General features: G+C 43.2%; 1 protein-coding gene across 1 annotated transcript; it reads right to left on the bottom strand.

Annotated features, from left to right (window-relative positions):
* Nucleotides 1-8,045: 8,045 nt before the first annotated feature.
* Nucleotides 8,046-24,578, bottom strand: LOC140207974 (NACHT, LRR and PYD domains-containing protein 3-like). The gene is given in 10 exon segments (XM_072276507.1): nucleotides 8,046-8,133; nucleotides 8,302-8,469; nucleotides 8,625-8,795; nucleotides 8,952-9,038; nucleotides 10,105-11,842; nucleotides 17,231-17,296; nucleotides 17,393-17,564; nucleotides 20,440-20,606; nucleotides 21,155-21,514; nucleotides 24,569-24,578. Coding segments are annotated over 10 exon segments (3,027 nt in total).
* Nucleotides 24,579-26,005: the final 1,427 nt, after the last annotated feature.

The following is a 26,005-nucleotide window of genomic DNA, read 5'->3' as shown; positions in this document are numbered from 1 at the left end:
CGTTCCCATTAGAGAGGGAGATGCAGATACCCCCTTGCGACGTTTTCCGGGTCGATTGTGTCCTGAAGTCGAAGGGGTTGTTGGGAAGGGGCTGGGGGGAAGGGGGGAGAAGAGGAGGGGGAGTTAGGGGAGGGGAGTGGGAGAGGAAGGGGGAGAGGGAGGAGAGGGTGAGAGAGAGCGAGAGAATGGGGGTTGGTTATGACGAAGGATAGTGAGAGAGACTAATTAAAATTTCCCCCCTCTACGAATCTCGGATGGGATAGTCTCCTAACCACCAGCAGGAGGCAGAGATCCCGGCGAGGCGGGATAATTGAACACCCGCAAGGGATCCCGGTGTGCTCCCTCTCCCCGTTCCCATTAGAGATGGAGATGCCGATACCCCCTTGCGAAGCTTTCCGGGTCCTGAAGTCGAAGGGGCTGTTGGGAAGGTATGAAAGGGTAATGTTCCTCCCCTCAGTGGAGTGATCCTACAGCCGGTGTCGAACAGGAAAGGTACAAAATGATTCACTTTAAAAAGACGAATGTGATGGCAGAATGCAGGGTTAATGGTGGAGTTGTACATTAGAAACAGCTGTGTTTGGGCAAATCCACATCCGACCTGTAGACGGTGTTTAAAGACCATCTGCACAGAGTCTGGGACAGGTATGTTCCATTCCGAAGGAAGGACAGGGACGGCAAGCTCAAAGAACCCTATATGTCGAGGGAGGTCATTAATGTAGTCAAGAAGAAAGAGGAATGTATGTAAATGTTAGGAAGCGCAAATCAGAGTCTTGGAGGATTATAAAGAAGCCAGAAAAGTACTGATGAAAGTGGTTTGGAAAGATAGAAAAGGTTATGAAATTTCTTGGCATGCTGGGTTAAAGAGAATCCCAAGGCATTTTATACGTTCATCAGGAGCAAGATGATAATTGGTGAGAGGGTGGAACCACACAAAGATAAAGATTAGTGGAAGAGTTTGCTGGGATGCTAATGACGTGATAGAGGTGCTTAATGAAGACTTTACGTCAGTATTTACCAAGAAGGACATGGAGAAATGAGACATCAATGTTGAGAGTATTCACTGCTGGGGTATTTGGAAGTATCGGTAGTGCTGCGTCTCCTATACAGCATTAAGGTGGATAGGTCCCAGGGTCTTATGGGATATACCCTAGGTTATTGAGAAAGAGAAGAGAAGAGATTGCTGGAGACTTGCTGAAAAGCTCTGTACCCCTCATAGTCATAGTCATGTCCTGGACGACAGAAGAAAACGTAATGTTGATCGATCATGCAAGAAGGGAACCACAGATAATGCACATCAAAGTTGCTGGTGAACGCAGCAGGCCAGGCAGCATCTCTAGGAAGAGGTACAGTCGACGTTTCAGGCCGAGACCCTTCGTCAGGACTGCGAGGGTCTCGGCCCGAAACGTCGACTGTATCTCTTCCTAGAGATGCTGCCTGGTCTGCTGCGATCACCAGCAACTTTGATGTGTGTTGCTTGAATTTCCAGCATCTGCAGAGTTCCTGTTGTTTGTGTTTTTAAAAAACCACAGGTAACCCTGGAATCTATAGAGCAGTGAGTTTGGCTTCGATGGTAGGGAGTTACTGGACAGAATTTTTAGAGATAAGAGTTAAGAGTGTGTGGAAAACCATGGGTTACTGAGAGAGAGAGAGTCACCATGGTTTTCTGTGGGGTAAGTCGTGTCTTTGTAAACTTAATTGGCTTTTTTGATGGGTTGACAAGGCTGACTGACCGAAGGTCGAGTTCTCGATGTTCTTTGCACGCATTATAGGAAGGCCTTTGACAGGGTCCCACGACGGAGACTCAAACAGAAGATTATGATGTTGAATTGACTGTTTGGTTTCATAACCAGTTTTCCCATTGAAGATAGAGTGTGATATTCGAGGCAACTTATTCTCGACGGAGTTCTATGATCAGAGGTGTTCCCCAGAGATCTGAGGTGGTATCTCTGCTGTTCCAGAAAATGGGGAGTAGAAATGTAAGTTGGTGGTGAGCTCGTCTAAATGGGAGGTGTTGCACCTTGGCAGGGAAATGTAAAGAGACAGTACACTTTTAAAAGTAAGACCCCTTAACAGTGCTGATTAGCAGAAAGATTGTGGCAGTCTCGCCTTTATTAGTTGTGTCATTGAGTTTAAAAGTCAGGAGATCATGATGCAACTTCCTAAACTATGGTGCTTTACATTCAGCTTTGATCATGTCATTATATATGGAGGTAAATAATTTGGAAAGAGCAGAGAAGAGTATTTACGGGGATGTTGCCTGGATTGTAGAGGGCACGTAGTACAATGTGTGGCTGACCAAGACTGGGGTGTTTTAACATGATTTGATAGATGTTTATAAGATTACGAGTGGCATAGGCAGTGTAGACACCCAGAATTTTCAACCCACTGTTGAAATGTCTAACACTAGAGGCCATGCATTTAATGAGACAGGGGATAATCTCAAAGATGTAGGAGGCAAGTTATTTTGTACACAGATTGGCCGGTGGCTGGATTTTCCATGGGGTGGTTGTAGAGGCAGATATATTAGGTACTTTTGATAAATGCTAACATAGGCACAGGAATGTGAGGAAAATGCAGGGATATGGATATTGTGTAGGCATAAAGATTCATTCAGTTGACCATTTGATTACTAATTTATTTAGATCAGCACAATATTGTGAGCTAACGGGCCTGTTCCTGTGCAGTACTGTTCTACGTACTGTGTCTATGTTCGATAATATTGTTAATTCTATGTTTCAATTTGATTTTCAGTTCAGTATGTTGTTTTACCGTACTGAGCTTCAGAATTTCTTTCAGCATTTTGTCCAGCCGATTCCTTATTTTTACAAAGGATTCCCACATCACAGAATGGGACTGGGAGCATTTCCCCATCTCCAGGCTGAAGAAGAGAGTGGAGCTGTCTGTCGGGGTTCCCTTCTCTGTGAGCTCTGTGACGTCCTGTAAGCAATGAACTGAGTGAGAGACAGTCTGAGTGATAGAGAATGGGGAAGACAATACCTGTTCAGTGATGGGATGACCCAGTCATTTTGATCTCCGGAACAGTCATGAGTCAGCATCTTTATCCATTCTGGAGATTTCTGGGTTCAGTCATTTTCAGCAAAGCACTGACTGTGGAAAATATCAATCAGAATATTGTTAGAGACATGGAGCACGGAAGCGAGCTCTTTGGCCCTTCTAGCAACGATTCTTCCACATGGGTCAATCAAGTCGTTCCCAGGGTTGCAAGATTCATTTGTTTTGACAACACCCCCAGATGCTGCCTGCTCTTCAAATTATGGTTTAAACATGTTTATATGTACCAACTATGTTGACTTTCGTCGATCCAGTGTTTTGACTACAAAATTTACATAATCTATTTTAGACACTATTTCATATGGTTCATGGAATTTTGCTTGAAGTGGGTTCATCAATATTGGAAATAACACCAGCACCTTATCTCCCACCTGGAACTTTTTCCATACGAGCCTGTTTGTCCTACCAGCACTTCATCTTGTCATGAGAAACCTTTAAGTTTTGTTTTGCTAGGCTTGTAAATGGTCTTTGAATTTCAAAACATAATCTCACAAGTTGACATGCATGTCCTCATTAATCCACAGTTCCTTTAACAGGGTCAAAGGTCCTTGAACCCTTTGACAAAATACAAGTTCAAATGGACTAAAGCCTAGTGATTCCTATACTGATTCTCTTCCTGCAAATAAAAGCAAGTGTACTCCTTCATCACAATTCTTCTCATTTTCAACACAGAATGTCTTAATGATTGCGTTCTACCCTCAAAATAATCTTTCTAAAGCCCCTTGCGATTCTGGATGGTACGCAGACGATGTAATTTGTTTGGCTCCTAGTTCATAAACTACTTGCTGAAATAATCCTGAGATAAAATTACTTCCTTGATCAGACTGGATTTCTTTAAGCAAACCAAATAAAGTAAAAAACTTCATGAGAGCTTTCGACACAGTTTTAGCCTTTATATTCGTGAGAGGTATTGCTTCGGGAAATCTAGATATTGTACACATGATGGTGAGCAAATACTGATGGCCAGCTTTAGTCTTTGGCAATGGGCCAACAGAATCTACAATAACTTTAGAAAAAGGTTCACCAAATGCAGGAATAGGCTGCAGTGGGGCCAATGGTGTCACTTGATTAGGTTTACCCACAACCTGACAAGTGCAACAGGTTCAACAAAAGGTCACAACATCTTTCCTCAGACTAGGCCAGAAAAATTGTTTCGAAATCTTGTTCAGTTTTATTTACACCAGGATGGCCACCAAAGGGTATACTATGGGCCAAAGTTAAAATCTCCTTCCTATAGACTTTAGGAACTACATCTTGGTGAACAATTGCCCATTCCTCACTCGCAGGTATAGCAGGTGGTCTCCACTTCCTCATTAACACTTCATCTGCATTGGCTGACTTCCTAGCTATACTTCGAGTTACTGTGCAGGAGGGATAAATGGTAGAATCCTTCTGTGGATCATCGATGGTTGGCTTAATTGTCCGCTGCATTGCAAGCACAACTTTACCACCTGCTAGGTCATTCCCTAACAACAAAGAAACACCTTCCACCAGTAAACTAGGTCATAGTCCTATCTTCACAATTCCTGAAGAAAATCACCTTATGCAGAGGTACATAAACGTCACTTTCAATACCCCTGATAAGGTTTACTTCACCTGTGTCAGTCCCATCACTAAACACTAAAACACTAACAAGAGTGACAGAGAAGCCCCAGTATCCCGAAAAATTTTCGTAGGTACCAGGGTTGACCCTTCCTTCACTGACACAAACCCATCTGACATAAAATGATTGAATCCCTTCCTAACTCGGTGCAGACCTCTCAGTCCCTGACAGAACTTCATCATAATGTCGGGAACGCTGTGGGTTCACAGGTGTTTCAGCGTTTTGAATACAGGCATCTGGGGCTGCCTCCTTGTCCTCCTTCTTCAAGATAGAACAGTTAGTCATAACATGACCAGCTTTCCTACAATTGTGACAAGTAAAGCCAGAATATTTCTCCTTCACTTGCTTCCCTTCATCCTTACCTTTGTCATTAGACCCAGATTTAATTTCTGGTTTACCCTGGCTATATATGCTACTCTTTTGGAAGCTCCTACTTGAGGTAAACTTAGCCTTGTTGGTGAAAGGAAACTCATCTGCTAAACTAGCAGACTCCTGCAATGTGGCAGCATCCTTTTCATCTAAATATACCTTCAGTGCTGGGACCCCAGTTGTTTACAATATATATTAATGACTTGGATGAGGGAATTAAATGCAGCATCTCCAAGTTTGCGGATGACACGAAGCTGGGTGGCAGTGTTAGCTGTGAGGAGGATGCTAAGAGGATGCAGAGTGAATTGGATAGGTTGGGTGAGTGGGCAAATTCATGGCAGATGCAATTTAATGTGGATAAATGTGAAGTTATCCACTTTGGTGGCAAAAATAGGAAAACAGATTATTATCTGAATTGTGGCTGATTAGGAAAAGGGGAGGTGCAACGAGACCTGGGTATCATTATACACCAGTCATTGAAAGTGGGCATGCAGGTACAGCAGGCAGTGAAAAAGGCGAATGGTATGCTGGCATTTATAGCGAGAGGATTCGAGTACAGGAGCAGGGAGGTACTACTGCAGTTATACAAGGCCTTGGTGAGACCACACCTGGAGTATTGTGTGCAGTTTTGGTCCCCTAATCTGAGAAAAGACATCCTTGCCATAGAGGGAGTACAAAGAAGGTTCACCAGATTGATTCCTGGGATGGCAGGACTTTCATATGAAGAAAGACTGGATGAACTGGGCTTGTACTCGTTGGAATTTAGAAGATTGAGGGGGGATCTGATTGAAACGTATAAAATCCTAAAGGGATTGGACAGGCTAGATGCAGGAAGATTGTTCCCGATGTTGGGGAAGTCCAGAACAAGGGGTCACAGTTTAAGGATAAAGGGGAAGCCTTTTAGGACCGAGATTAGGAAACACTTTTTCACACAGAATCTGTGGAATTCTCTGCCACAGGAAACAGTTGAGGCCAGTTCATTGGCTATATTTAAGAGGGAGTTAGATATGGCCCTTGTGGCTACGGGGGTCAGGGGGTATGGAGGGAAGGCTGGGGCGGGTTTCTGAGTTGGATGATCAGCCATGATCATAATAGCGGTGCAGGCTCGAATGGCCGAATGGCCTACTCCTGCACCTAATTTCTATGTTTCTATGTCATTAGGGACGCAACTCTTAAATTCTTCAATTAAAACCAACTCTTTCAAGCTGTTAAAATCATCAATCACATTTTTAGATATGCACCAGTGGTCAAAACAAACAAGCTTCTCATAAGCAAATTCCACATAAGTCTGGTTCACAGACTTTCTCAAATTTCTATACCTTTGCCTATAGGTTTCTGCAACCAATGCATATGCTTTAAGCACAGCTTCACGGCCTCATATTTAGCTGCATCTTCAATTGATAAGGTAGAATAAGCCTGTTGAGCCTTACCCTTAATTACACTTTGTAGGAGAAGAGGCCAACACTTTTCTGGCCACTGTAGACTCTGAGCAACTTTCTCAAAATGCTGGAAGTGTGTATCAACCTCAGCCTCATCAAATGGACAGACCAGTTTAACTTCCTGGCTGGCAATAAACAATACAACCAGTTCCCTAGAGCTGGATGTTTGCCTCTCAAGCCTTAACTTCTCTATCTCAAACTGCCTTTGTTTGCCTCTTTCTCTTCCTTCCCGGTTTTTCTATTTTTTTTTCCCTCAGTCTCTAGTTTAAATCTCTCTAACTTAATTTGTTCCAGTCCTAACTGGATCTCAAGTTTATTTTCAGAAAACCTATCTAACGCCTCCTTCTCAAATTCCTCCTTAGCTATATAGTGCTCAGCTATTTTCCTCTGAATCTCTAGCTTTCTCATAGACCGCTTTACCTCAGTAAGTTCCAGCTCTTTAGTAATGGCCAAAAAGTCGTCCTTTCTAGCCTTCTCTAATGCCTCAGGGGTTGGCATTTCCAGAAATGCCTCAATATCCATTGCTGATGATTCCCACACAGAAGTCAAACAAAAAAATGCAACCAATTAGATGGATAATCAATCAATAAGCTCCAATTTTGTTCATGTCGCGGACGAGCTCCCAGTTTGTTACGAACTGTAACGTTTCAGAAACAAACCAGCAGCAAGAGATTTCACACTGAGTCAGGTTTTAATGTTAAAACCACTATCTTTATTAGTATCTACTTATAATATAGTAACTCAACCAAGATAAACAAACGTTAACAGTGTTATGTGTATATATGCGTGTAAATGTAACTCCCAAACTACCGAGCTTGGAAGGATAAAGTTTAGAGTCTTGAGATGGTAAAGTAGGAAAGTTCAGTAATCCACGAAATAAATGTTGGGAGAGATATATTTGTAATCCACGTTGTCATGGAGAGAGAAGGTAAACTGAGATAACAGTCGCCGTAGATCTTGTCCGTCATGACGTTCCAAATCCACATACGAATTATCACCCAAAGTGACCTGTCACAGGAATATAGTATTCGAGTGGTTACCACACAATATACCCAGGCAAGGGTTAACACAAGTGGTCTCACAGGATATCCCCAAAAATCCACTCCTATGGATTATACAATGTGACAGTCACACATTCTTTGTGCACTTGAGTGCCGATGATCAACCCGCCCTTGTGGGCATAGGAGAGTTCAAAGCCTCAGCTGCGACAGGCTGAAGCTACCGGCTTTGTGTATGTATGTGTGTGTCTGTAAAAATCTGAAGCAAACTCCTTCAGCCTGTGACTGACGTCATAGCACCGCCCCAATCAGGCGCTTAAAACAACAGTCCACAGTAAACAAAACCTGTGGGTTCGTAACAATAGGAAAAGACACTGCTGGACAGGAGTCGGAATGACATTCCTTCGGGACCGCTTCTGACGCCAAAGAGTGCTCAGCTGGAGCCAGGATCTGGTAGAACGAGCATGGTCTTTAAAAAGGGAGAGGGGGCCATTACAGGGACAGGCTGGAAATCGGCCAAAATGTGCTTATCCCGTGGGCAGGAACGTTTACTCATTGAGATGTTCAGTGATCCACTGTCAGTCCGGGTCTGGGTTCCTGCAGAGTCTGCAGTTCCTTCCTCCCAGTCTCACTGAACTGATTCGCCCAATCCCTAAAACACATGGAAGGATAAAGAATGGAAAAAAAAAACAGATTACACAAGAGTGTCAGTAACAGGGGTCTGGGGTAATATTTCCACCACACTCATAGACAAATATCACCAAAAAACCCACGGATCCGCTGATATTTTAGCACATTGAACATTAACACAAATACTCACTCGATCCGTTTCAGACTCGGGAGGGCCAGTATTAAGCGACGGAGAGCAGGGACAGATTGGTCTGTGAGCGAGTTGTAACCCAGGTACAGATCCGTCAGTGACGGGTTTGTACTGAGAGCGGAGACGAGATCCTCAGCACCAGAATCTGTGAGACCAACATTCCTCAGCCTGAAGATGAGAGAGAGTCAGGGTGAGGGACACAGAGAGACAGAAGACGTTACAAATCTCCAGTGTTTATCAGTAACAAAATTATTGATCACGTTAATGTTCAGTGTCAGACAGCCTGTGACCATAAACGCAATCTCCCTCAGCTTGGTACTTACCCCAGTTTCTGGATTTTACACTCCCGGTTCCTCAGAGCGGCAGACACCAGTTTCACTCCTGAATCTCCCAGTTTATTATCACTCAGGTACAGCTCTGTCAGTGATGGGTTTGAACTGAGAGCGGAGGCAAGATCCTCAGTACCAGAATATGTGAGACCGACACCCCACAGCCTGGAGATGAGAGAGATTGAGGATGAAGGACACAGAGAGACAGGAGACGGTATAAATCCCCACTGTTTATCAGTTAACACAATTACTGGTCACACTTCTGTTCCATGTCAGTCACCCAGTAACTGTAAGCACAATCTCCCACAGTATGGTACTCACTCCAGTTTCCGTATTTTACATTCCGGGTTCCTCAGAGCCATGGACACCAGTTTCACTCCTGAATCTCTCAGCACGTTCGCTCCAAGTCTAAACATAAACAGACAAATTGACGAACAAAGTGATTTAAACAATGTGTCTGAAGGAATGTCTCTCAGGTGGATATTTCAGGAAATATTAAACCCTTCAGTACATCACTGATCGGAGTTCCCATCACTGTCAATGTCCCTCCCTGCCCAGCTCCAGGGTATTCACCTGCATGTCAGTAATTCAGTCTGTCGGTATCACCCTGTAAATTCCTCATATTCTGTCTCATTCCTCGATTGCTAGAAAAAGGATCCACACATGACAGGGACAGAGGCGGCATAGTTGAAGGATGGGAAGGAGTCACACAGTGAGGGAGATTCGTGAGTGGTGAAAAGTCCAAGTCATGGCAGTAGAGACCCCCAACAGAGGAAAAATGATGAGAAGGCACAACCTGCAGGAGGAAGGGGATGGGGAAGAGATATCCGACATGATGAAGGGGGTTGGGGGAAGAGAGATCCCACAGGATGAATGGGAACAGGGAAGAGAGATTACCACAAGAAAACTGTATGTGGAAATAGACCGCACGTGAGGGGTGCGTCTGAATTGGCCCTACAATCGGCAGAGGACATGACCATTTGTGGGATAGGTAGTGAAGAAATTCACACAGGTGGATTGGTGGTGGTAGTCACACACGAGGAAGGGCATTCCCACAGAGGTATTTTTCTCCCACTCACTGGGACAATCTGCCGATCCTCTCCTGAACCTCACTGGGAAAAGCATGTGAAGTTCCGACCTACTTGGTGTTGGTAAGTATTGGTCTGGGTGTCAGTAACAGTCAGAAGGAACATTATCAATGGACGTGTCACAGGCAGCGAGAAACACGGCCATTCCTGTGATTTACTACCATTAAACCAATGGCCGTTGTTCACTGATCTGATGAAGTCTCCAACATTCCTTTACAAGGAACCACAGGACCCTCCCATCCTTGGGAAATTACTGACCGATCCCCTGGGCAATTGTCACAATTCTAAACAAACTGATTCAGTGCAGTTTTACACAAATTAATTTACACTGAAACAACACAATGGAACAGTTTCACAGTTTCAAAGTGAGAGATAAATCAAGTTACCTCAACTCCTGGCACTTATACAGCCCGCATCCCAGTCGCTGGATTCCTTCATACTGAATGTGGCAGTACTCCAGGTCGAGGTGTTTTATTGTATCACAGAGTCCGATGACATGAGACAGGACCGTGCAATCTATTGGGGTCAGTAACATTCGACTGAATGAAAGTTTATCCACAGATTCCAGTGCGGCCTGAGCCAGTCCACGATTCTGAGACTCAAACAGGTAGTGCAATGTGTTCAGGAGCCTTCTTTTACCATGTTCAATCTCTGTGTTTCCACTCTGACGTTTAACTTCCTCCTTCACCCAGTCAATCACCCGGCAGGTCGTTTCATGAGGAAATGGGCCCAGAAACTCCGCCAAGCACCGAGCTGTCATTGGGGAGGAGAGACCAGCAACAAAACGGAGAAATACCTCAAATCGCCCATCTGTCGTGCTGTGGGCTTCAGTAAGAAATTTTAAGATTTTCTTGGGATGTAGAGTCAGGAATTGTGCGACTGCAGCAACAAACTCTTGGATGGTGAGGTGTGGGAATGTGTACACCACACACCGGGCAGAATCGTCTCTCTCCAAAAGCTCCATCAGGAACCCGGACAGGAACTGGGAAGGCTTCAGATTGTTCTTGATCAAATCGCCATCTGTAAATATGATATTCTTCTTCGACACTCCTGTAAAGGCCATCTGACCCAAACTGAGCAACACATCACGGGGGTTCTCAATCTCACGGCCATGGTTTTTCAGGATGTTGTAGATATAGTAGGAATATAGTTGGGTGATGGTCTTGGGAACTTGCTGCGGGTCCCTGACTCTTTGTGTGAAGAAGGGGCCCAGTGCCAGAGCGAGAATCCAGCAGTAGGAGGGGTTGTAGCTCATGGTGTACAGGATCTCGTTCTCCTCCACGTGTTTGAAAACAGCTGCTGCCACCGTCTGATCTTCAAAATGCCTATTGAAATATTCCTTCCGTTCATCACCAACAAATCCCAGGATTTCAGCCCAGACACTGATATCCGCCTTTTGCAATAAATGTAACGCAGTGGGTCAGGTGGTTACCAGCACTGAACACCCTGGGAGCAGCTTGTGCTGGATTAAATTGTAAACAATGTCAGACACTTCACACCACCACTCGGGGTCTGGGCACTGGTGCTTGGGTTCTGTATCTCTCCGGCTGTCAGCAAAATTGATTTTGTGTTTGAATTCATCCAAACCATCAAATATAAACAGCAATCCCTCTGGGTTCTTCCAGACCTCAATCAGGATATTCCCAAAGTAAGGATACTGATCCAGAATTAGTTCCCTCAGGTTTATCCGACTATTAATGGGGTTCAAATCCCGGAATTTGAAACTGAAGACAAACTGGAATTGTTGGTATATTTTCCCCATGACCCAGTCATAAGCAATCTTTTGTACCATTGTTGTTTTCCCGATCCCTGGGACTCCGGCCACTGCTGCTGAACTCCCAGATTTGGATTTACTCCAGGAGAAGCTGCTCTGGAATAATTGATCAGTTCGGATTTTTTCCAGCTCCCCGCGGAGATGTATCTCTCTCCACTCCTCGTGGTCTCTGCCTCTTGCCAGCAGCTCATGCTCCACCAGCCTCCGATCTCGAACAGTAGAAATGACCGTGAGCTCAGCGTATCGATCAACCAGCTGGAAAACCTTCACCTTCTCCCTCATCAAGATCGTGTTCACTCTCAGTGTTTCAGTCTGTGTCCGCAGAGTCTCCTTGTGTTTCTGTTGAACATCTTCCATGGGAACAGAGAACATTGTCAAAATAGCTCAGCTGACGAAGAACTTTATAACTGCATTCAGCGTTTGTGATTACATGAATTACTGTAATTGAATGCCTCCATGGATATTCGGTCAGAAAGTAAAATTCTGTTTATAGACATCAGAACTGACAATGATGTATGTCTCAGAAAATATCCAGTCCTCATATTCTGGTACTAATTAATCGTGAAGGTGAACATTCCCTTGATATCCTATTGCAATCCTGACTGCTTTTCCTTTACAACAACATTTCACTATAGTTAAAGCTTTGTTTACATCATTACCAGATGATGTAAATGTTGATCTGGTGTGGAAATATGGAGAGCAGGACACTGTGCATTTTGGCAGATCTGCAGCCTGGGGAGTCACAGGTGTTCACCGCTCTTGCGACAAAACATGAGCAGAATATGCGGGAAATACTCAAGTCGGGCAGCATCTGTGGAGAGAATCACGTAGAAGTGCCCGATCGATAACCCCTAGGAGTGACAAGAAAGGAAGTGGGTAGTTTTATTTTCATTTATGGAGGAGCGGTGGAAAGATTGAAAGGAATCTCTGTCAATATGAGAGACCATGAGTGTGTCAGTGATTTACGTCGTGTTTCTGGAAGAGGGCGTTGAAGCCTTAGCAACTTGTACTGATCAGTGGCAGTGGGGCTGTGGGGTGCTGTCTTATGAGGCCTCTGTTGAAGGGGCTCGACTATGGATGTTGTGTCCCAGTTGACTAGGTACGCAAGCAGGACACTACAATATGGAGAGCAAGCTTTTGAGATGTAGCAAGCTCCCCTCTCCATGCATCTAATGAACACAAAAGAATGGCAGAGGCTGATACAGCTTGGCACAAGAGCACAGCAGGAGTTGCCATCTTGCACTGAATGCAACGTAGAAGTTGTATTAGAGACTCCAGTTACAGATTTTTCCTACTGGGTTTACTCCCAACACTTTCCTCATGAGTGGATATAGCTGCAAGAGGTTTGAGATCAGTGTTTTCCTTCCCCTGGATGAGGTGGCAATCACGACTGACGAGCCCCATCTGCCGGAAGCGACTAATTCTAAGGTACCAGTAACCGGACTTTGTCCCTTCCCCTGTTGGAAGAAATGCTTCCACCGGGCTTCGAAGCTGAGCTGCACATGAAAGCCAAGAGCTGGACATGATTGTCAGAGGCTACTTGAGTCGCACGCCACTGGGAGAATTTAATAGGTCGTGGGAGCTTATCCCCACTACCACTGCCCGGTATAACAATCTTAAGGAACCAATGAGTGCTGTCAGCAATAGATTGGTAAATTGGTTTATAATTCTCAAATGTACTGCGGGACAATGGAATTTTTTTCTGCATGCGATCCAAATAGATCATTTCATCACATCGGTGCAATGAGGTCATACAAGGGAAACAGAGCAGAATAGTACAGGGAAACAGTGTTGCAGTTGCCGAGAAAATACAGTGCAGGCAGACAATAAGGTACAAGGCCAAAGGATAATTGGCAGGTCAGATTTTTATTGAGCTACGCTCCTGAACTGTAGAGTTCAGCACCTAAAACTACAGTACTGTGCAAAAGTCTCTATATATACACACATGCAACTCAAAACATTATTATTGAACCTTGCTTAAAACTGACAAAATTTTGTCTTTTATTTTCTAGTTTGTTCTTTATCAAATTGTGATGCAGTTTGAACGACATCGGCTGGATGAAAATAAGTGCTTTATAAATAAGTTTTTTTGTCAGCCCAAACTGGCAAAACCTAAGGTACAGGAACATTCGGACTATTCTAATGTTTAGTATTGTGGCTTTCGGAAGATTTACTTACTTCGTTTCTGTGTAGACCTAATTACTTAATACTATTGTGTTGTGATTTTGTGATGACACCAGTTGTTGATATTATCATTGGGATAATGAATACCTTGTTCATGTTCCACAGTTGTTCCATACCCTCTTTCAATTCAATTTCACTCATTGATTTTTGTACGTTACGCATCTGTAGAATGGCTATATTTAGTAAATAACACACAAAAAATGCTGGTGGAACGCAGCAGGTCAGGCAGCACCTATAGGAAGAAGTACAGTCGATGTTTCGGGCCGAGGCCCTTTGTCAGGACAAAAATGCTCCCTATAGATAGTGTCTGACCTGCTCCGTTCCACCAGCATTTAGTGTGTATTGCTTGAATTTCCAGCATCTGCAGATTTCCTCATGTTTGCATATTTAGTAAATATGTTGTTTTTCTTGTTTATCCTGTAAAATTATATCTGGACTGTGATTATGGATCGGTCAAATTATGATTTGTAGGACTCTGACTTTAAACGTGGAGCAGGCTTTTATGTATGTAATGGTACGGTGTCTTGTATCAGTTTGTATTTTAAAGCAAGATTTTTGTGAACCAACAACTTAAAGGACAGCTTTAATTCTGCATTTATAGGACCATTGAATGATCACCTTCTATGTTATTACTGGCTCTTTAAAACAATAAAACAATATACTAAAAGTATACGACTGTAACATCAAGCATCTCGTAACTAATGACCGCTCACTTGAATAACCACAATATACTTACAGAAGAGCAAAAAGAATCCTGTTAGGGTATGAAAGGATTTGAAGAACAACTGATCAGAGTTTATGATATTTTACAGAATTTGACAGAAACCAGATGGATCCAACCAGCCAAGCACAGGCGTCCCACTTGTTCCCGTATCGCAGCTGCTCCAGAGTCTGCAGATCCAGAATTGGTTTCTATAGTCACGTTCGATCGTGCTGTAACTCCAGAGGACTCTTCTTCCCTCCTGATCTTCACAAGCACAGAACCATCCATTCGTGTGTGTATATATAATCCACTTATTTTTTTCTCCATTATGTACTGCATTGTGCTGCTGCTGCAAAGTCAACACATTTCATAACATATTGGTGATATTACACCTAATTCTGAGAACTTTTATGTGACCGTTGAGTAACTATTTGATGTCTGTTACTCCTCGTCTTCATTCTCTCCCAGGCCTTGTTAATCTAAGTGCACTCAAGAACACATAATGTTTTAGTTCTTATTTTTCTTCGCAAATTTTCCAGATTGGTTTCAGACCAAGATGTTATGCCCAGGGAATACATTAATATGGGCACAGCGAGTGTTAATTGCCATTGTTATATTTTTACTATTGAGCTCTGTTTGGCAGATTTCTTAAGCCTTGAAGTAAATTGTGTTGAAGGATTTCCCTTTATCACACGATGATCTATTTTCTCTGCTTGTTGAAATTTATGTTTCATATTCATCCATCTATTGCATTGAAATCTGACACGCTGTTTTATATTATACTTGGTCTATTGCATGTTTTATGTTTAATGTTCAGTAATTATCTGGTCCAAAGGTCATGTTTGTATCTTTGGCAGTTAGTTCTATTATTTGAATTAATTATTTTAGCTTTACTGATGCAAGAGCAAATAATATCAAATCATCCACGTATAGAAGCTGTGTTTGTTTTTTTTCTGATTAGATATTCAATTTTTGTCTGATTTAGTACTTTCCAATTCCAACTTTTTCCCGTTTCAGTAAGTTAGAGAACAGATTTAAAGCTAGACAAAACCATAGTGGGTTCAGCGAGTCAATCTAGAAAATGTCTAAATTTATTTTGTTCCTTTGTGGTTGTTAATAGATGGATTATTGCACGCCAATGCTCCATCAGATTTGTAGAAATTTCACATATTGGGTGCGTCTTATATATATCAGGAACTTCTATTAACCATGACTGAGGGACAGAATCAAATGTTCTTTGCTAGTTAATCTTACAGCATAAAAGATTTCTGTTTTTTTTTTCCTTTGGGCTTGATATGCAATTACATAATCTATTAGCAATTGTTATTAGTTACGAGATGCACAATGTTACAATTGTATATCTAAAATTATCTTATTATTATTATTAAGAACCAATAATAAGAGTAGGTGACCATGCAATAGTCTTATTAATGCAGAATTCAAATTGTCCTTGAGACTGGTGGTATTTACTTTCAGCCTTCTGTATTTTCTACCCTATGGGAGTATGAGAAACGAAAACGTTTGACATCAGTTAGGGCAGAGCAGCAAGGCTTTGAGCAGGGGAAGTATCGTCTTACTAACTTAATTGAGTTCTTTCAGGAGGTGGCAAAAGTGATAGGTGAGGATATTGTCTACAGGAATATTGGTAAAGTCTTTGACAACGTTCTACATGAGAAGTTCATACAGAAAATTAACATGTTTGGGTACTGGATTATAATTGTCTTCCCAATAGCAGACAGATGGTAAATGGAGTTAGCCTGGCTGGGGTTCATTGACCAGTGATGTACCGCGAGGAACGACGGGTGAACTGCGAAGTATACACATATTTATTTACAAATTATCCAAAAATGATCATGGGAGGGTAATTAAGTTTGAAGATGATACCATTGATGGTATTGCAAATAGTGCAGCTGATTAACTCTGCTCCTAGATCTTATGACCTTAGGCTGCATCTGGAGTATTGTATTCACTTCTGATCGCCCAACTTTTGGAAGGATTGGAGACGGTGCAGAATGGGTTCACCAGGATGTTTCCTGGATTCAAGGGCATGTACTGCAAGGAAAGGTTTGGTAATCTTGGTTTGTTTACTCTGGAGGCTGAGGGAAGATCTGACTGAAGTGTTCAAGTTTCAGAGAGGCAACGTTAGAGTAGACAGCCTGTAGCTTGTTTTTTAATCTCAGGACTGAAGCGTCTAATACCAGAGGGTATTTGGTCAAGGTGAGATGGGGTACATTTACAGAACATGTGGGTAGTTTTTGAGAGTGGTGGATGCCTGTAATGTACTGACTGGGTCTTGACAGAGACAACTATGCTACAGACACTCCTAGATTTGCAAATAAATGTGCAGGAAATGCAAGGATATGATCAATAATATAAGAGAGGAGAGCAAAGTTTTTTGTCCTCCCCAAACATATAAAGCGTAAAAGTACAGAGAGGGTGGATATCAGACCACTGGAAAATGATGCTGGAGATGAGGTAATGGGTGAAAAGGAACAGCATGCCAAAATGTCAAGTGTATCAGGAGAAGCAGTGAGCGTAGTTTTATTACAAAGGAGAAAGTGCTTTAGAAAATGAAAAGTCTGAAGACAGAAAAGTCACCAGGACCAGCGTATCAGGAAGGCTGCCTGGGGTTTATGGGGATTCCCAGAGCATTAGGACCAGGACTGAACCTTCAGTAGATCCAACAGTTGGATTAGTGGAAAAATATCCCGATTGTAACCAGAGATTCTCTGAATTGTAGCTTGAACCCAGAGATGCGCAAATGATTCATGCTCAATTTTGATTCCCAGGTTCTGCAAAGTCACAGTCTAACATTTGAGATGTGGTTTGAACTGTGCATTTCATCACTCACCTATCAGTTCAGTGGGTAACTCAGATAACCCTTGGGTGATGTTCATGTATTCCTGTGGATCAGGACCTGTTTAAATCAAAAAGAGCTCATAAAAACAGTTAAAATAATTAAAACAGTTATATTCTGAAATGACTTTGTGTTCAGTGTGTGGCTTTAACCTACCGAGCTCCTGTATTTCCCTCAGTATTTTGTCCAACTTCGGTAACTCAGTCCCCATTTTCAAAAAGGATTCCCACATCGCCCTCCGGGCCTGGGAGCCCTTTCCCATCACCAAACTGAGAAAGAGTGTGGAACCTTCTGCCCGATATCCATTCTCTGTCAGCTCAGTGACTTTCTATAAAAGGAAAACAATGAATTTATTGTGGAGCAGACAGACAGACATGGAGAATGTGGAGGAAAATATCTGTTCAGGGCGCCATTAGCTTCAGAACAGACGCAGTCACTGGGCTGCTGCTTCATCGTCCCTAGGTTCAGTCATGAACACAGAAACAGTAACTGAAGGAAATTCTAAATCAATATTGTGTAAGAATAAGGATTTACTGACACCCTGCAGTATACTCAACATGATTAATTTACTTGTACATCAGTGTGCAACATTACATCAAAAAGATATGACAAGAAGAACAGAAGAGAGGAGAAAGTCTTTAAAAAGAGGTGATATCAGATTGGACGATGTAGATGTTAGGAAACTGTATAGATAAAATGACCCTGATGGAAATTATATACAGGCCACTTAACAGCAGCCAGGAAGTGGGCTACTAGTTCCAATGGGAGAGAGAAGAGGCATGTAAAGAGGTCAATGTTGAAATAGTCATGGGGAATTTCAATATGCAGGTAGCTTTGGAAAATCAGGTCGGTGCTGAATCCCAAGTGAGGGAATTTATAGAATGCCTATGAGATGGCTTTTGAGAGAAGCTTATGGTTGAGCCCACTATAAGAAAGATGGACCTGGATTCTGTGTTGTGCATTGCACCAGATTTGATTGGGGAGCTAAAGGTAAATAAACCCTTAAGAGGCAGTGATCATAAAATAACAGGACTCACAGAGCAGTTTGAGAAGGAGAAGGTAAAGTTAGATGCTCCAGTATTACAGTGGAATAAAGGAATTACAGAGGCATGAAGTAGGAGCTGCACTAAGATTAATTCGAAAATGACACTAAGCAGGACAATGGCAGAGCAGGAATGGCTGGAGCTTCTGCGAGCAATTCAGAAGGCGCAGGCTTGATAATCCCAACAACATAAAATTATTCCAAAGGGAGGATGATTAACTGTGGCTGACAGGAAAGTCAAAGCCAGGACAAAAGCAAAGGAGAAGGCATAGAATAAGCAAAATATACAGGGAAGTTGGAGGACTGGGAAACTTTAGAAACCAACAGAAGGCAACTAAAAGTCCGTAAGTAGAGAAAATATGAAATATGAATGTAAGCTAGCTAATAATGTAAAAGAGCTAACCAAAATATAAAAGATCTTACCAAAATGTAAAAGAGCTTACCAAAATGTTCGCTGATGTATATGCCCTTTTAGGACAACTTATTGATTTTTGAGGTCATGAGATATCAGCTTTGTGCGTGTTTCTTTTATGTCTTACCAATCTTAAAGTTTTTCTAGAAGTTACCAAGAAAGTTGATGAACAAAGGAATTGGGTGTTGTCTGCATGGACTTTAGCATGACATTTTACAATTTGAAACGCATAGGAGGGGTAGTCAAGAAAGTTCCATTGCTCAGCATTCAAGGTAAATTAGATTAGACAATGGTTTTTTGGAAGAAGACTGAGAGTGGTTATAGACTGTTGAATCTGTGACTGGGAGTAACTCGTGCAGTGCCACAGGGATCAGTCTAGGGTCCGTCGTTGTTTGTCATCTATATCGACGATATGGGTGAAAATGCGGTTAACTGGATCAGCAAATTTGCAGATGACACCAAGAATGGGGATGTGTAGCGGAAACTGAAGAAGACTACAAAAGCTTGCAGTGGTGTCTAAACCAGCTGAGAAATGGGCTGAAAAATGGCCGGGGCAATTTAACGCAGACAGTGCGATGTATTGCAGTTTGGAAGGACCAAGCAGGGTCGGTCTTATACAGTGACCAGTAGGGGACTGAGGAGTGTGGTAGAACACAGTGATCTGGGAATACAGGCCCATAATTCGTTAAAAGTGGCAGCAAATGAAGATAGATCGGAACGGAAGTATTTGGCACAATAGCCTTCATATGATGTTGAACGTGTTTAAGACGTTGGTGAGGCCTAATTTAGAGTATTGTGAGCAGTTCCGGTCACCTACTTATAGGATAGATGTAAAAAAGTTTGAACGGGTACAGAGAAAATTTACAAGGATGTTGCAGGACTGGAGGACCTGAATTATAAGAAAAGAGTGAACAGGGTAGGACTTTATGCCAAATGTGGAAGATTGAGGGGAGACTTGATAGAGGTACACAAAATTATGAGGGGTAGAAATGGGGTAAATGCAAGCAGGCAGTTTGCACTGAGGTTGAGAGGTACAACAACAAGATGTCTTCAGTAAAGGTTGAGGTGAAAAGTTCAAGGGGTATATGAGCGGTAGCTTCTTCACTCACAGGGTGGTGAGAGTGTGGAACGAGCAAGTGGTACAAGCGGTTAAGAGAAGTCTGGATAGATACATGAATGATAAGAGTATAGAGCACCATGGCCCAGTGCAGGTCAATAAGAATAGGCAGTATCAGTAGTCTGGCATGGAATAGATGGGCCAAAGGGCCTGTTTCTAGGCTGTACTTTTCTATGTCTATGACAAGTCATTGTTTGGGAACTCAGCTGGAGACCAGACCAGGTGTGGTTAGCAGGTTTCCCTCCCTCAAGTACGGCAGTGAAGCCGGTTGGCCCAATTTACAATCTGACAGTTTAATATTCATCCTGAATGAGCCAAAGTGAATTTCACCAAGGATCCTGATAAGATGTGAAATTAGTTTTAGATTGAATGCCTGTTCAACAGTCCAGATATGCAGCCACTGCTCGTATATCACACTGATAAATACAGCAGGCATGAGAGGAAAAGGTGATGCTGAACCTGCCGTTCCCAGTGCTCCCCACCTTAACAGCTGAAACCAGATCTACCAGTGACAAGTCAGAGATCAGAGTCTCCATTGCCATGTAGCACTCCTGGAACATGCAGGAGATTGATATTGATCACTATTCCCTCTGATACCATCAATTCAGTGACAATACACTAAATTCACTCACCTCATTTTCTTCTGTACTGAAATGTCCCTCCTCTGTCAATATCCAACCGAGTCTTTCAACCTTTTCTTCAATCGCTTGTTTGAGTCTGTCCCTGTAGAACTTGGTCAGTTGGTACAGTCGATATTCACCCCCCTGTGCCACGAGGTCAGAGATTGTAAACTCCGTCTCTGTGAATATAAAAAGAGAATGTAGTCACAAACTGAAATATCCCTCGTCTCCACTGCTCTCACCTAACTCAACAAACCAATCATGTCTTGAAACTCAATATTCGCCTGCTTTCAGCCACTAAAATATATTCCCAATCACCAACACCAACTTTAAAATCTACCCAACGATATTCTGGGCATTAAGGTACCAGACAGGCCATATTTAATGCAAACCAGTCCATCCTCCATCCCACCCACTCACCTATTTCAGTTTAAGGTGGGTAATAAATGATAGTTGCTTCCCAGAGATAGTCTCTACATCTTGGCGAATACATTTCCCTTGATTCACATCCTGGGAATACTCTCTTAACTGGACAGCTGCATTTCCTCCAATACACATCCTGGAAATCTTTGGACCAGTCAGTACATTTCCTGTAGTAGGCTAACGGGTGCACCGCTACACAACGTGTAGCCACACATTTCCCCTCTCCTCTGACCAACCCTCCAATAAGGAATCTCTCTCCTCCCTGCCACATTCTGCGAACACACCACCCTCATATTTCACTCACCTACTCCTTGTTGGGGACTTGACAATTCTGTTTTCAATGAGCTGCCGAGCTGACAGACAGTCACCTCGCTTGTGCTGGTTCCAGGGTCTGGATCAGTGTCTCTGACATCATTGTCTCTGGGCTGACAGACAGTCACCTCACTTGTACCGGTTCCAGGGTCCTGCTTAGTGTCTTTGACGTCACTGTCTCTGGGCTGACTTTGCTCCCCTTCCTCGGCAGTCAGACCGCATTCCATTGGGACATTGCTTTCAATCTGACCCTGGTTTGGTACCTTGCTTCCCGTGTCCCGATCATCTTTCCTCGGTGATTTGCCTTGTAAAAACCTCTTGAGTACTTTCCCTGCCCGATTTAATTTCCCACCTGAAATCAATGAGGAATTGCAGGTTTAGAGTGATTTGTACTCAAACAAGGAATCACAATGGGTGTCTGCAATGGAAGCGAGACTCTGTCTCATCAGATTAGGAATGGGACTGTGCTGGTGAATGTGAAACGCAATTCCTACCAGATTACCATCCTGATAAGCAAGTGACTGGAAAGATCCACTCCCAGTACAGACACAGTAACACTGATCACTGGCTATGCAGTGGTTTAACACAGGGGTCCCCAACCTTTTTTGCAACGCGGACCGGCTGAACCGGGGGGTAGGGTTGCCGACGGACAAGAGTAGCAGTCGATTACGTTGTGTTTACCCAAGAAAGACTACAATGACCATGAAGCCTTGCGTGGGCACCAGTGCGCAGCGTGACTTGCGTATGTGTGTATGTGCCGATTTTTTTCTACAAATCATTTTTGGCGATTCTGTTCGGGGGGGGGCGGGGGTGGTGGAAGTGTTAATCACAACCGGAATATAGGTGATAAGTGGTTAATACACTCAGTTTAATTTCTAAAAAAGTTTATCTAACGGATTTAATACTAAACACAGCGCATATTTTCCTCGCATGAATATAGTGATAAGCCAATTCTCAGGGGAGCCTGAAGTAAGTGTTGAACAAACTTCCAGTGGAAGTGGTAGAGGCAGGTTCGATATTATCATTTAAAGAAAAAATGGATAGGTACATGGACAGGAAAGGAACGGAGGGTTATGGGCTGAGTGCAGGTCGGTGGGACTAGGTGAGAGTAGTGTTCGGCACGGACTAGAAGGGCCGAGATTGCTTGTTTCCGTGCTATAATTGTTATATGGTTATATAAGTCACTTATAAGTCAATAACATCATAACATTTTAAGTTACGTTTGGATATTAAACACACAGCACATATTTTCCCTGTATGAACACATAAAATCATTGCAACACACCAATATCGCTGAATCAGTGGGAGCCCTGGGCTTGTTTTCCTGCAACCACACGGTCCTATCGAGGGGTGATGGGAGACAGTGATACTCGAAGTGGGTCCCTTATGTCCAGTCTATTCTGCAATTTAGTTTTTGTTGCATTCATTACAGAGATATGCTGGAAATGGAAGCAACGTTTTCAGTGCTTTTGTGGCTATCTCAGGATATTCAGCCTTGACTTTGATCCCGAATGCAGGCAGAGATATTATGTCAAACATACTTTTCAGCCCGCCGTCATTTGCAAGCTCGAGGAGTTGATCTTCTTCCCGCGCTGACATGGATGACGCGCGGGAGTGACCTCACATGCGTTCAAGCTCAACAGTGGGCGTGGCAGGGAATGAGGAAAGGTGCAGCTGACTCCTATCGGCAAATCATATTGTTTCATCGCGGCCCAGTAGCACATGCTTTACGGCCCGGTACCAGTCCGCGGCCCGGTGGTTGGGGACCGCTGGTTTAACACATTGATGACCAGGGGATCTTAATGGAACAGCATCAGGTGATACCGGGAAATATCACTGGGATTATCTTCTCCAAACAAAAATCTCCCTGCATCACAAACTGTCCAGTCACCTGTGTCACACACAGATCCGGATTACACACTGTCCGATCCCCTAGATAACACATTCTCCGTTTGCTTTGCTATACACTGTCTTGTCCCCTGGGTCAAAGATCATTGCCTTGAGATGAATAATGTCCATTCCCCTGGGTCACAGAATGACCACTGCCTTGACCCCCATGATGCCCGGTCCCCTGGGTCCCATCCCATCCCCTGGATGATGATCTTCATGTAACAACTATACATGTCATTGACAAAGTCTTGCTTAGAGAGTTTTGCGTGCATCTCTGGTTGCGAAACATGAAGGATGTGATTAAGCTGGGAAGAGTGTAGAAGAGTATGTATGTTACTGGACGGGGGTGTTCAGTTTTGTGTTACATGGATAGGCTGGGACATTTTGCCCAGGAAAATTTGAGCTTGGAGGGTGACTTTGCACATGTACATAAATAATCAGGGTAGGGGAGTCTGAGACTCATTGGCAGAGACTTAAAAAGGACGGAAGGTGCATTTTTAACATGGAGGGTTACGGGTATAATTTGTGTGCAGCCAGAGGAGGCTGCAAACACAAATTAAATTACAAATTTGAGAAGATGTGTACAGGAAAAATGATAGACGACAACCACAAGGGAAATTTAGGGAAAGCTGCAGAAAAAGGAGCAAGCTCAGAGACATTTAGATCAGCATGAATTAGTTGGGACGACGGACCCGTTTCCAAGCTAAAATGTCTGTTTTATTCCACCTGAAATCACAGAGTTGAGCACAATCACTGGAGACAGAGACAGTTGGTCATTGGTTTTACCGGGTTTCCCATCAGGTATCTTCGGAATTTAAATTCAGGTAGCAGATCATCTCAATAGGAAAATATTGAGAGACTCGTGTTCATATTTGTCCACAGCCTAGACATTTATTGAGGTATTAAAACACCACAAGTGTATCTATAATGAGCTGTCTCCTGATCTTCAGCCATTCCCAGCTCTGGCAATGTTCTCAGCTCGGCTACAAAAAACAGATTTCAGAAACACCCCGCATCTCCTTGACACAGCAGCCAAGCAAACCAGTTGGGTGTTGATAGTTGGCTTTCCAAAATCTGAAATGCTGTATTATCACACAATCGCTGAAACTCCAGAAATGTTCCAATCATCTGGCATTGAGTTTTATAAGTGAAAGTTGGAGATGTCTTACACATCAGGGCTTGTCTAGATGTGAAACAGACCCTGATCCTGGACATTTACAAAACCCTCAAGACTGCTGTCGCATTCCTGTCTGTGTTTCGCTCACAACCACCTGATTCAGGATCTCTTGCTCCTTTCACTCAGGTGAATCTTTGCATGGTGAACGGAGTCATTCGACTATTACCGGTGTCAGGTCCCTGCGCTGGAATCCATTACACAGGGCTGCTTTACCAGTGAATCAATGACTGTTTGATTATTTTCTTTTGTGTCCTGTTAGCATCTCTATAAGTTTCTTGATCTGAAATATTGTGGACAAATGTGACAGAAGCTTAATTATAAAGATCCCAGTGAACATACCTGAAGCCATTCTGATTCTGACTGATGATTGTTGATTGTCATCGTCTTGTTTACACTTTGGTCCCAGTGCAGGAAAGCTCCACCTGCTGGTGATGTCCTGAATTACACACAAGCACAGAGTTTGTCAGGGAGAGAGCGATTACTTTGCATTTCTATCTCCTGTATCAGAGCAGCAGTTGGCTTGGTTCCAAACATTTTCAGTTAACAGCTATTTCCACTCCATGTCTGTATGTGTCTCCAGTGATCCCTGTCGTATCTACTGAGAGAGTAACAGAGCAACAGAGCACAGATACAGACCCTTCAGCACCAGACAATGCTGCCCACAGTGCCCACAGAGATGGTCCTAATTTCCTGTGTTGGGCCCATTTCTTTCCTGGCCTCTTCACTCCATCTACACATCTACACTGCTTCTGGAATTATACAACCGTGCCTGCCTGATCCACTTCTCCTGGCAGTTCCCTCCACATAATCACCATCCTCTACATGAAACGGTTGCTACTCATGTCAGTTCGTAATCTATTTACCGCCACTCTGCCCATTTAGATCCCCTATGAGCTATGATAATCTTCACTGTAAGCATCATCCGCTACTTTTGTCAAATCTGCGAACTTACCAATCAAGACTTGTGCATTCGCATCAAAATCATTGCTATAAAATACACAATATATAAGGCCCCAATTTGTAACCTTGCGGCAGACGACTAGTTACCAGACTTCATTCAGAGGAGAATCCTTCAACTACTACTCTTCACATGATAAGTTCAGGTAACTTTGAATCCATCTACCTTGATCTCTCTGGACCGTATGGGACTTTATCTTCCAGACCAAACCACTATGTGGCAACTACAGCTGTAACTCGTGCCTTTGGTAGGTAACTTCATTGCAATACCTATTTCTGCTCAATAACAGGTTCAAATGTTCCGACAATTTATTTAGCAGAAGAGTACTTGATGAGGCCAGGGCACATAGATGTAAATTATTGAATGACGTTTGCTAGTTTGGACAAAATTAAATATGGTGCTCGGACATTTAGCTTCAAATGAGTCTGTTCTTAGCAGAGGCTTACGCAACGCTGTATTAGAAGAAAAGTATATATTTGCAGCTGACAATAGCCAAAGGAATCAGTGACATGTTGCTGTAGTTCATGGTTATTCCATATTTCAGCAATCACTACATCAAGAAGCACTTGGGACATCGAATAAAGGGAGGAAATTGTAAACACATTTTGTGAAGATTATGACGTAACACACAGTGCTCTGCGACGACACTGGTGCCAAGCTGTACAGGTCCTAATGCCCTTCCCTTGGATAACATTGGTGTCGTGGAGAAGGGAGACTTGCAGCATGGGCAACTGCCGGTCTTCCATACAACCTTGCCTAGGCCTGCACCCTGGAGAGTGAAGACTTTCCAGGCGTAGATCCGTGGTCTCACCTTTACT

The sequence above is a fragment of the Mobula birostris genome, chromosome 13 (assembly GCF_030028105.1).
Source record: "Mobula birostris isolate sMobBir1 chromosome 13, sMobBir1.hap1, whole genome shotgun sequence".
Taxonomy (NCBI): domain Eukaryota; kingdom Metazoa; phylum Chordata; class Chondrichthyes; order Myliobatiformes; family Myliobatidae; genus Mobula; species Mobula birostris.
The sequence above is the reverse complement of the archived record's forward strand: the minus strand, read 5'-3'. Positions and strand labels throughout refer to the sequence as shown.